The sequence below is a fragment of the Vanessa cardui genome, chromosome Z (genome assembly GCF_905220365.1).
Source record: "Vanessa cardui chromosome Z, ilVanCard2.1, whole genome shotgun sequence".
Lineage (NCBI taxonomy): Eukaryota > Metazoa > Arthropoda > Insecta > Lepidoptera > Nymphalidae > Vanessa > Vanessa cardui.
This window is the reverse complement of record NC_061154.1, coordinates 4,178,605-4,191,179: the sequence shown is the minus strand read 5'-3', so window position 1 is coordinate 4,191,179 and position 12,575 is coordinate 4,178,605. Positions and strand designations below refer to the sequence as shown.

At 30.8% G+C, this 12,575-nt stretch overlaps 2 protein-coding genes across 2 annotated transcripts in view; both read right to left on the bottom strand.

Moving 5' to 3' along the window:
- The window catches only part of LOC124543149 (retinaldehyde-binding protein 1), a 33,028-nt gene extending 32,136 nt beyond the window's left edge, over nucleotides 1-892 (bottom strand). Inside the window, exons 1-2 of the mRNA XM_047121219.1 lie at nucleotides 874-892; nucleotides 625-739 (exon numbers count right to left, since the gene is read on the bottom strand). The gene's annotated coding sequence lies outside the window, so the exon portion shown is untranslated. The remainder of the gene's footprint in view (nucleotides 1-624; nucleotides 740-873) is intronic.
- A 7,408-nt stretch (nucleotides 893-8,300) lies between these two features.
- Nucleotides 8,301-12,219, bottom strand: LOC124543152 (transmembrane protein 208). The gene is made up of 4 exons (XM_047121223.1): nucleotides 11,919-12,219; nucleotides 11,462-11,620; nucleotides 10,185-10,321; nucleotides 8,301-10,098 (listed from the first exon to the last, which is right to left on the bottom strand). Exons 1-4 carry the CDS (start codon nucleotides 11,925-11,927, stop codon nucleotides 9,876-9,878), a joined length of 528 nt encoding a protein of 175 aa, XP_046977179.1. The 5' UTR covers nucleotides 11,928-12,219; the 3' UTR covers nucleotides 8,301-9,875.
- Between the last annotated feature and the right edge of the window lie 356 nt (nucleotides 12,220-12,575).

Genomic DNA, 12,575 nt, shown 5'->3' with positions numbered 1-12,575 from the left:
AAATACTAAAATTAAAATATGGATTATATCTGAGACAAAATAAATAAACAAGTAATAAATATTGAATATTATATGAATACAAAATATTGATACGATATGGAAAAATATATTTGTTTTTTATAAAAATGTTACAATCCAAAGATATCACCAAAATTTGATAATCAGAATTAAGATTAATATTTCTATTAACGAAGAAAGCAATGGACACGAAAACGCCATTAGAAACAATAGGAAAATCCGCGGTAACTATAAAAATTTAGAACATGCATCGTTAAAGACATGAATTGCCCAATTAAAAATTGCCAAAACATGGAACATGGGAAACTAGTTTTGCATGACAAAAAAGAAGGTTATGTAATCTCTCATTACGGACCCTTAAAAAATAATATAATGTCGTATAAATTATATTTCTATACTGTAAATTAAAAAAATATTTAAAAAATGTTATTGCTTTTTTCATAAAATAATTCAAGAATGAAAATATAAAATTTACATACTAATAATATTTTCTTTTTATTAAATCTAAATAGAACAAAAAAAAAATCTTATTACGCCAGCAGAATGAAAAAAAAAATTAAAAAAAACATAATTCTATTTATATCTATTAATAAAAAAAATACTCACAAATAAAAAAAACACGATATTATCCAGTGCCAAAAGCAAGTTCACTCAACGACGTACGAGCGAGCAATGGATTAACTGCGCCCGCGCACCGGTCTTCTATCTTTTGTTCGACTCACTGTGCAATATACCACGAATGAAGCAAGATCATAATCGTATTAATGATACATATGAAAACGTTTTCAAAAAACTTAATCGTCAAAAATACCTTGTAAATATTTATAAAATTATTGTTATAATAGGTACAGTTACCTCCTATTATTTATGTAACCTCAAAGAACATGACGGCCTCAAAGTTGGTAATCAGATAGTTCCAACACTTTCCTGCCTATAAGTCAAATATAAAATACATTTAATGTGCAGTTTAGTGTACTTTATATATTATATTATAAGCGGTAGGTAAACATACAAAGGCCTTTGATTCATGGCAGGATTAATAAAATTGCGTCTGGACCGAAAAAAACTGGAGACGCCGATTATGACTAGGAACAGGTTTTCGGTTTATTGTAACAAACTAAGTGTAAAAATTTAATGCTTTGAAAAAATATTTTGTAAACGAGAACATGTTTTTCTCTTTTTTAAAACGGTTAAGATTATTTCTTGTTTCCTCTATTATTTAAAAAAAAATCTTTTCCTAGATTAATTAGAATTAGTATTAAAAATACACTCGTTATGTTTTTTTTATAAACAAATATAAAATCTAATGAATCGTTTTATTTTTATATAACATAACGATTGCTTAACAATAATTTTATCAAAATATCCTTTGTCTATTGTCCTCGCTTTTTTCTTGCTAAAAACAAGGACAACAATAAATTCCTACTCATATAAACTTTTTGCTTCAGAATAATTTTTATATTAGATCTTATCTTGTTTATTTCATAAAATGTTATCTTGTAAAAATGCTCAAGCCCAGTACAGCAAATTAATCATAATTTTCATAAATACAAATAATAACATACAGGGTAAAGAAATAATTTACGTAAGATAATCAAACTGTAACTGTTTTACATCCTTTTTACATTTTATGTATTTTTTCTTAATGTTTATTGTATTAATTTTAAGTGGAGTCTAGATAATTTTTAAGTTTTTCTTATATTTGTTTTTTTTTTTACTATTAAGTGTAATTATAATTGTTTGTTTAATAATAATCCAATTGTTTCCGAAATTTCCTACTAACAATATAATAGGTACATATACTTAATATAATATATGTGACAAATAATTAAAGACACCGCGTAGTTTATTATTAATTTATTTTAAAATGGTCCATGGTCAGTGGTTCCTATTAATATTGGCACTGTAAGAAATATTTACTGGAACTAAGATGTTATGTCTTTGGTGCCTGTAATTACACTGGCTGACTCACCTTTTAAACCGGAACAAAAGAATGCTATTTATTTGATGAAATGCGTTAATGTGTATGTTCATTATATATTGTAATTAATTGTTAATTGCTCTTTATAACATTCACAATTAAAATCATAATATGACCGCCATAAATATCATTATCTTTAATCTTTAAAATTCTTTTTTTGAAAAAAAAAATAGCGTATAGATAACAAATGATTGGTAATATAAAAATGTATCTATTTATTTAATTGTAGGTATGCGTAATTATTAATAATAACGAATTCATTTTTTTCACTGATGTTTTTGTAAATAACCATTAAGATTTTTCCTATAATTTTAACTATAAATTCTGATAGAATTCGCGGCAATCTCGCCATATTACTAGCGATGTTTTAAAAATGTGAATACACCGCTACATTTAAACATGTATCCCTTTTGACTTACATTTAACTTTTCCGATTTCACGCAAAATAATTTCCGATTATTACGGAATTTCCATGTAATTTTAGTTTAAAATGTGAGACAGGACGGACGAGTGCTTGTAGGTATACTATAATGGGATATGAATTGTGTTACTTACGTATTTGATTTGATTAATATTATTTTTCAATAAAAATAAGCAACTAATAGAAAATAATTATTATTGTTTCTAACGTTCTCCAAGATTTTTATGTGAGTAGGTAAATATCTCAATTCTACATCAGTGTGGTTAGAACGCGTGCATCTTAACCGATGACTGCGGGTTCAAACCCAGGCAAGCCAACCAAATATATGTGCTTAATTTGTGTTTATAATTCATCTCGTGCTAGGCGGTGAAGGAAAACATCGTAAAGAAACCTGCATGTGTCTAATTTCATAGAAATTCTGCCACATGTGCATTCCAACAATTCGCATTGGAACAGCGCCGTGGAATATGTTCCAAACTCTCTCATTAATGGAAGAGGAGGCCTTATCCCAGCAGGAAGAAAGTTACAGGCTGTTATTTTACAACTACTTTTTACTTTATTGAATGAAGCTGTACAATACCATTTGGAAACTTGAAAGAAATTTAAATTAATCAGTCATTAATATGGCCTTCTTCCCATCAGAAACTGAGCCGAGTTAGCTAGAACCGAGGTCCTGGTGAGTCCTAGCGATGTCTGAGTACCACCAGGAGTCAGGATCACAATCATGAAATTACACTGATGCAGATGCTCTTCCAGCTACATTGTCGTTTGTTTAAGCAAACTGGGGCTAATCATATGCTGCTTCATATAAATGTTTCCAGAAATCGTCAATAGGTACGATTTGGTATATTAACTAAATTTAAGGTTGATTCATACTTAAACTAAACTCTATGGCCAGAACGAAGTGTTATTTGAGGTTAAAATCTCCATTTTTGAACTTGACATACAAATACACGAGTAATTCATTCGGCTATGCCATTCACTTAATACACAGAAAAAAAAATTACAACTCGCAAGTAGTTTCTGAGGAATAAGAAACATCATTAAAAACAGAAAAAATATGTCGAAAATGTTAATTTAATCATTCAGTGATTTTGAAATTCATGTAAATAAAAAAAAAAAAACATGTAAATTCCGGTCAAGCAAACTGTCCTCTTTCGAATGATATAATTATGCCAAAAAAATTAATGACATGCAAAATTTTAAAAAATATATGTTCGGGTGCTTATCTATAGTATGTTAATGTGTTGCATATTTTTGAGATATTGCCTAACATGCGGTCGTAGTCGGAGAAAATTAATCGTCACAGCGATTACGAAGCGAACGCTGCTACAACCTTAAAAGAGACCCAAAACTTTATATTAAAAATTTGTAGATCTCTAAAATATCAACAACAATACTATACCTTCATAGATGACTGGCAGTAAGCATGTCTAATTTTTTTTTATCTTTAGATATTTAAAATAGAAAAGAATTCATATTAAATTAAAAACAAAATATTCATCCTCAAGTTTTTGTTAAAAAAAATACTTAGTAAAGAGTCGTACCAATCTATATTAATATTATAAAAGTGAAACTAATGTATTTCTGTATGTCCGTCGCTATTTCACGACCAAACCGATGATCCGAATTTGCTGAAATTTCGTAAGAAGCAAACTTGGACTCCAAGAAAAAGATAGGCTACTTTTTGCCTAGCACGTGACAACATTCGCAGGATCGCCGGTGGAGGCTGGTTGAGGGAGGCAGAGGACCGAGCAGCGTGGCGCGCTCTGGGGGAGGCCTATGTTCAACAGTGGACAGCAAAACGCTGATGAGGATGAAGATGAGGACATGACAACCAACAACCTAAAACGCGAGCGAAGAAACGTGCGACTACTACTAGTTTCTAATTAAAAGTTTTTAAAAGCACAATGTGTGTTATCGCGACGTTTTACAAAGTACGGACGAACATATGTCATACCAGCTGGCGAATATATCCATGATTAAAAAATAGTACAAGATAAAATCTTACAGTCCGTACCTAGTTACGAAGTCCGGACAGGTAACTAGTATATTATAATTGTCAACGCGTGATCGCTTAGGTGATCGTGACGACTTTATTGAAACGTCGGACGAAATATAAAAAAAGGTGATCACGATTATCACCTACACACATAATGTACTCTCATTATGTAAAATTGATTAATTATAAACACCGGACATTTAAAAAGTATTAAGAATCTATTTATATTAGACTGTCTAAATTTTAATGTCTTTTCATTAGATAATAATTGATATTACGCAAGGCTGTGGCTTGTGGCTGTGTTAGTCGGCTTTATCATTGAGGACTCTGTAGAAGATATCGTATATAGAGTAAATAGTAACTGAACAAGAACTCAAAAGTGATAATTATAGACCTAATGTTAATATACCTATTAGATACCCATAAAATCTATTCAACTAACTGGTAGGAAGTATTATAAAAATAGATATATGTATTTATTCTTAAACAATTCGAATTTACGTGAATGTAAATTTTTAATTGACTTTTTATAAGTAAGTAGGTACTAAGTACTTACACAAAATGAAACGAGATTTTCAAGGCCACACAGTGTTCATACGATCACATAATTAGCCATAATGAGACCAGTTTATCTACTATCATAATTGCACGATATTTATTGAAATTTCTCAAGTAAATTGTCTACATTACAGTGAGAACATTCACTTAAGATCTGAACCCTAATAAATAAAATACGTCCAAGGGAGAGACAAGTAGTATAAATGTTTATATTTGCATAACAAAAGTTATGATCTTGTCAAACACGACAAGTTTAGATACATCTCAACTGACAGCGGTCCGATACAGTATGATTTTTGTATCATAGTCATTTATAATGAGACTCAGATATATTTTTTACTCCGTGCAGTCTTTGATATGACATGACTCCCGAAAAATTAAAATTGGCCAACATTTTTCTCACTGATTTTGAACTGTAAAAACTTGGCTTGTAAAGACAATTTGCTTATTTAATATTGTTCTTTAAAACTGTTTTTTTAGATTTAGAATGTCTTATTTAATACGAAGCGTTAACGCCGATGATTTCAGTGCTCCGCTCGTGACTGTAGGGACTCTTCTCATGGGTTCCTTGCTAATGCGTACGGCAGAACGAACGAACCCGGCCAAGACGACTACATCCATTCCCGCTCTGTTGTCTTCTTCTGGACCATGATGATCTCACAAAAGGCGGCTATGGCACTCCACTCCGATTCCCGGCGGAGCAGTGCCAACACAACTGCTCGCAAGGTGAGCTTTCGTCCTACCTCGCGGACCACTTACTGTTCGAAAGAAGAAAGAATTAATATAGACTACGTATCCCAATTTGCTAATAGCTCAGCTATAATGTTTTATTTTCATTAAGTTATATATCAAGACAACATCTTAATATGCATTTTTATTTACAGTACAATACTATTCCACTTCACAATTTATGTATGTCTACTTTAAGTTTTTTCCAAAGTTAGCATAGAGATGCGATGTGTGGTAGCGGTTATTGTAAGCTCGTTTGGGTAGGACCAACCACAAATCAGATATTCTGCCGCCAAACCGCAGTTTTCATTATTTTTGTGTTCTAGCTCAAAATCAAATGAAATCAAATTAAAAAATATTTTAATCAACTAGGCTTTTACAATCACAATCAGAATTTTTTATGGTTATCTTTTTATTTTTATTATATCAAATTATTTTTTTGTTCCATTTGCTGTCGAAACGCGTGGCCCTTAGAATAGTGGTGCAAAGAGCTTCATCAAAAGTATAAAACCTCGTCTCAATGCCTTTACTGGTGACAGGAGGGCTGGTTCGTTTTTTGCCCAGAGGATCGGAATTGCAAATTGATTTGCATTCCATTCCATCATTCCATCATTCTTGCCATCATTCCACGCGGTCAAGATTTAGTTCATAGTTTTAGTTCATATTTGTATATATTTAAGCATTTAATATTATTAATTCTTATGTTAATAAATTTTGTAGGTTGAGTGACCCACTTTAATTACATGCACAATGAACATAACGTCTTAGTTACCTCAGCTAGTGGCGCATCGGCGATGTAAGGAATGGTTAGATAATGTATCTTACCATGCCTATTGTCTATAAGAGACTACTTACCACCAGGTTGCCTATTTACTCGTTCGCCTACTTACATAATAAAAAAAAAAGTTCTGGTAACAGCTTAATAATTAAATATAAGTCGACGTTAAAACGCATTTTTTTTTTAGCGAATGCAGATTTAATATCACAGATTATTCAGGTTATCGAACGATGACATCTCGTCAATTAGATTTGCGATGTTTATGTAACTTTTGCCCTCTTGTCATGGAATAATCTGTAAGACAATACAATTTTTAAAAAATCCCACACTTTAAAATATCATTGTTATTTATTTATAGCTATCGAAACAGCCTACGTAAACTCTAATATAACGTTATGTGTTATGATTCGTCGATGCTGGTACGATAAAAAAGCTAATTTATTATTTCTTAGTAAAAAATATGTTTATGCATCCTATTTTGGTTTATTTGTTAAAATCCATTATACACTTACATTTAGGTATAAGATGGTATAGAAGTTTCAGAAATTTTCATTGTTTGGATTTGTGTTGTGTACGCGGACTACATCAAATACGCAAAAACATATTTCTGAGGAAAAACTTTACCTTTTTGATTATTTCGTTTTTTGTTTTGTAATGGAAATTAAAAGCTGTTCAAGTAACCATAAATTTTACGTTTAAAACATTATTGTAATACAATTAACGAAAAGAGGTGTTAAGGCAAAAGACTGTTAGATTATTTGCTTTAGATTTAATCATTAAATGTGATCAGCCATTTATTTTAGTCACTAGTCAGGGGTAGATTTCCCTACAGGCAAAATTTACGACGCAACAAAGTTTATTTAATGAGCTTTTATTTTTAAAAGTTAAGTTAGTTAGCCAACGATGAACACAGAAACTATTCTACACACTCAAAAAAAACATCTCAAAATTTTAATTTTTCTGATTTACTGAATCCTCGGGCAGTCAAGGTATCAAACCTGTCTGTAACTTGTAGAAATAAAATAATATTCCACTAAATCAACTACCTTAGTTATCTTCTTATTGTCCAATGTATATCAGGAATAGTCCGAAGTATATCGGGTTTGTTGTATTATGGACAATTTCCTTTTTTCTTTAGTAGAGAGAGTAATGTAACTAACTTAACAGATTAATCCAATTTTATTAAATGTTTTTATAAGTTAAATAAATGATATTTGAATATTTTTACATGAGAAGTGCCTTATTCTTATTATTATTTTCCACTATTAGTTACTAGCTAAGTCTAGTGGCTAAATAGATCCTAAATCGGGCCGATAACAGTGTGGGCTTTTCTTTTTTATTATTAAATATTGAACAACATCACATCCATTACTCTGATCCCAATGTAAGTAGCTAGAGCACTCGTGTTTTGAAAATTAGAAGTACCACAAATACCCACACCCAAGACAACATAGAAAAGTCATGATCTTTTTCTACATAGGAGTCTATGTAGGAGGGAATCGACCCGGGACCTCGGAGTGGCGTACTCGACCATGATGTCGTCATTTCTACCGTAAGGTTATCAATAAAAGCCTGCATTCTAGAAGTTGGAAATATTTTTTTCTCCTGTGTCCTGAAAGGCAGGTTGGTTCTGCGGCTGATCTCTTTCCAGACGTGTCGGATTTGGTATACCATGAGCATATGTATTACGCACTCACTGCAAAATAAAATACAGGCCTCCTTTTGAATGTCAGGACATAATCGTCATCAATTATAACAACCAGTTGAAATAAATTGCTTATATAATTGTATTAGGACAAATAAAAAACCATTCTTGAAAAAATAAAACTTTTAATTGTATGCAATACATTACACCATGCTTTGCCTCATGCAACTTCATGCATCAGCATTTCGTTTGACGTTAACTTGATTAACATATAAGGTAGTGATTTAACAGTAAATACTCTTTGGATAAATGCTTAGCTGAAGATACTAGCGATTACTTAGATTATAAAAAAAAAAAAACAAAAATAACTACAAAATCTTTTAAATTAAATTTCTGTGCTCTAAATGTCCTATGAATTAATTGATACAGCATAAGGAAGGCATCGGGTAATGCTCAAATTACGAGATTACCAGCTGCAATATTGATTATGACATATATGCGCTGAGTCTATAAATGTGTATGCGTTCGGTATACATTTTATTATACGGGGAAGAGTTTATAACATGGCTGCATAATGCCCCCCTTAATAAATCAATAAGAGGTGTGGGAGGGCGCGACTGCGCGGACACCTTAGTTACAAACATTGATTTTATAGTTTACACATACAAATAGGAGCTATAGAAACAACTGTGAACATGACTTTTCACCTGATTATTTCTGACTAACTCTATCGTTTCAGTTCCGAATCCAATGTACTAAATTATTCCATCAAATTAACTCCGTAACCTACATTTTATTTTAAAATAATTGTTCTTGTTATCACAACTATAATTACATTTTATTTATTTAATTTAAAGATTATTAAATTTAGTTTATATGTTTCCTTATGCATATGCAAATTGTTATATTTCTTCGATTTGGTAACAAAGGAACATTTTACTCAAATTACATTTTTACATATAATACCGATCAATATATCAACCAAAATCTGTTTTAAACAATCTAACAACAATATTTACTTAATATGGATAACATATTGTGATTCAGTCGTAATAATATTTACTTCAGATCGACTGCATTTGGTTTATTGTAATTATATATAATGGAAGTTTGTATACAAATTAAAAAATAACTCCAGGAGAATAAATCCTTTATTGATATTCAAATCGTATGAAACGGATATATATTGCACATTATAGTAATTAAATGTACTGTTGAAATATTTCAAAAGGGAGACATCGATTTCTTTTTGCGTCTATTGCTGTACAGTAAGTCTAGAACGCTAAGTGATTATTCAGTAGACATTTACTCATTACTTATTGAAAACTTAATTATTATATACATAGTTTCATAAATAAGTAATAAGAATATTTTACAAAGTATCAATTATACATTGAATTAAATTTGTCGACAATAAAATGTCATGGTGGATATTATTTTAAGTTGATTTAAGTATAATATCTTAATAATAGTCTAACTTGGTAAAGTCAAATGTGCATGGACAGTTCATTTGACCATCTGTTTTCAGTCTACTTATTAAAACTCACATTAAACCCATTCAAACATTGCAATAACATCACAGCTTTCATCTTAATAACCGAAAACAACCCTCACCCCTTCTACCACTCCACCAAGTTTGACCGTTTTGTACTTGTTGATCTGACATTAACAATGCTACAATCATTTAATGAATGTAAAGGAAATTTAGAAACATTTCGTCGTTGCAATTTTTTCACACCATTTTTACTGAGGGAATCGTTTCATTTTACGCTCCAGTTTTTTACGCTTCTTTTCATCCTGCTCTGTATCTTCGGGAGCCTTTTCAAAGAACCATGGTCCTAGGAAGTTTACCCATACTAGCCAGAAAATTCGTGCCGGCAACAACAACAGCAATAGCCAAAAGTAATCAGAGAAGAGTGTCAGAAGATGTGTGATCGCTGTCAGTATAACAATATCTTTGATATGTCTGAAAAATAAGTAATGATTTTTAAGAACAGTTTTCATTATGTGCAATTTATTTTTGTATACTTCATAATATTTTTTTATACTCACTCTCCAATTCCACCTTCCATGTTCAGATCTAAGCCGGGATCTATCATTTGACCATTTTCTGCATATTGTGGGTAGCTGAGAAAATACATGACTTGGTGACTTCCTATATATAGTATTGAGACGATCACATTAAGAACCTGAAAAAAAAATTTTATAAATTTTAATGTGATACAAGAATCACATTCACAAATTTTTTGCATTCAGGTCACAGACTACATACATGAATTATTCAAAGTAGCCTAAGCTAAAATTTGTACATTTTTAGTCACATTAAATCAAGTGTAACCTCTTCAAGTTAACTTGATCTTTTTGACAAACAGGCTAGTGTTGAGAAACAGAAAATATAACATATATAACAGTCGATGTAATGATGGAATGCATAATTCAAATTAGAATTCTCTTTTTTTTTAATTTTTTTTCTAAAAAGGTGTAGTACCTACACCACCACTGCCCCCGCGCGCACAGCATTAGTTTTTTTTTCAATTTTTAAATTTCAATGCTAAAATCATCAAAATTCGTACTGTTAGTTAAATTTTGGAAGGGGAGAGATATAAAATTCCAATTATTGGTATACAATGTGATTTCTGGAGCTGCGCCGGCCGCTGCCATGGCACGCTCGCTCGGCTTGCGCAGCATTTGGTCATAAAATCTAACCTAACCTAACTCATCCTTAGCTACTATAACTATCTACTATTTTTGTTGCCAGAGTGGCTTCGCCACTTCTGTGCCCCTCACAGCTGTTAATTTTGGGTGAAAAATATAAACAACAATAGGTATATTTTAGAAGTTTATAAGAACCATTTATCTGTATATATATACTTGACTACATTTAATAATGCGATAAATGGATCTTTTTTATATTTTATGTTATATTGTATTCTACTATCATGTTCGTAAAATCTTCTGGGTGATTATTATTTTCTTTACAAAAGAATCACTTCACTACAAAATTAAATTAAATTTTTAAATGTTTTTTTTTACTTTAAATTAATATAGTATTTGTTAAAATATAATACAGAAAAAAGCTAATAAACATAAAAATAATGATTTAAGGTTAATTATAATGTAAAATATCGATCCGTTACACGTAACTTTAAACACACATTAAAAAAAACTATGGGTTTCCTCGTGTTGGGAGTGGTAAATTTTGAGAGAGGGGAACAACCCCTTTAAGAAACAACTCCTACCATCAAATTCGGGATGCGAATTTCTAATGCCGACCCGGGCTCTGTCTCCACTTATCTTAGCTTAAATATTAATGATCAGTATATACTTACAATAGTTCCAGTTGTTATATCTTTGAAGTAAAAGGCGAGTGTGATGCTGTGGTAAATTAATGAAGTAACAAGTGATATGTTGCGGTAGAAGGTTACTGTTGCTTTGTTCTCGGTGAATATTTGTTTTGCTCCCCTGGTTGGGGCTTTGCCTTTTGGTGGCTGAAAGACAACATACAACAAAATGTATATAATTTCGCATTGGAATTCTCAAAAGCATAACTTCTAGTAATTCTTAATCTATATGAGTGCTTATAACTAACATTTAGAAACAAATTGGTCATACAAAAAATACGAAGTCAATATGATAATAACATTGCTATAAAGTGGCTTAGCTTCTAATAGGCAGGATTTAAAAAAATGTATATACATCTACTTATTGTTTCAAATATGTATTAAAAATAAAATAACATCGCTTTGCATATTGAAAGAAATAAAGATATGACAAAAGAGGACTTACCGGTGGCATGTTAACTTTTCTTTATTAATCTACCTAGTACCTACTCTGAAAACCACCCTTCGATATACCTAGGTTCAATGGGTAAGTGTTACTGAATAAACACTGATATAAATATTGTTTATTTCTTTAATATTATTGTTATAATCTTATTTTCCACTAGACTTAACAAATAGGAATTATATTTTCTTTCACATCTGTTAGACACATGAATTAAAAATATTTTTTAACTCTACACGGCCAATATTGAAAGCATTCAAATTGACAAGTTACTTTCCAGTGTTACGTCACGCACATTAGTGAAAAATTGAAAAATCACTGATCTATGTGGCATGCGTTCAGAAATTTCTTCAGAAGCTCGGTCTAAAACAAAATACGAAAAGAAATTGTTTTAATAAAGGTAATTAATAATACAATACTACTTTTTACAAATGAATCAACATTTATTTGTGTATTATACACATTCATTTGTTGTAAAAGTATTTTTTTACTTAACTTATCGAAAACAATATTACGCGTACACTAAATGTATTTTAATTCGTAAGAAAATACGCTACTTATTTCTTCTAATGGCTATCTCTCACTCAATGGCATTCGCTTGCAATGTATCAAAGATTTGATTTTAGGCATTCATAATGCTCGATTATTTGCTTAGTAGGT

Bases quoted from the DNA above. Each gene is read 5' to 3' on its own strand.
- LOC124543152 (XM_047121223.1), bottom strand. The intron at 10,322-11,461 runs GTAAGTATATAC...TTTTTTTTTCAG, and splicing joins ATATAACAACTGGAACTATT to GTTCTTAATGTGATCGTCTC. The intron at 10,099-10,184 runs GTGAGTATAAAA...CTTATTTTTCAG, and splicing joins ATGGAAGGTGGAATTGGAGA to ACATATCAAAGATATTGTTA.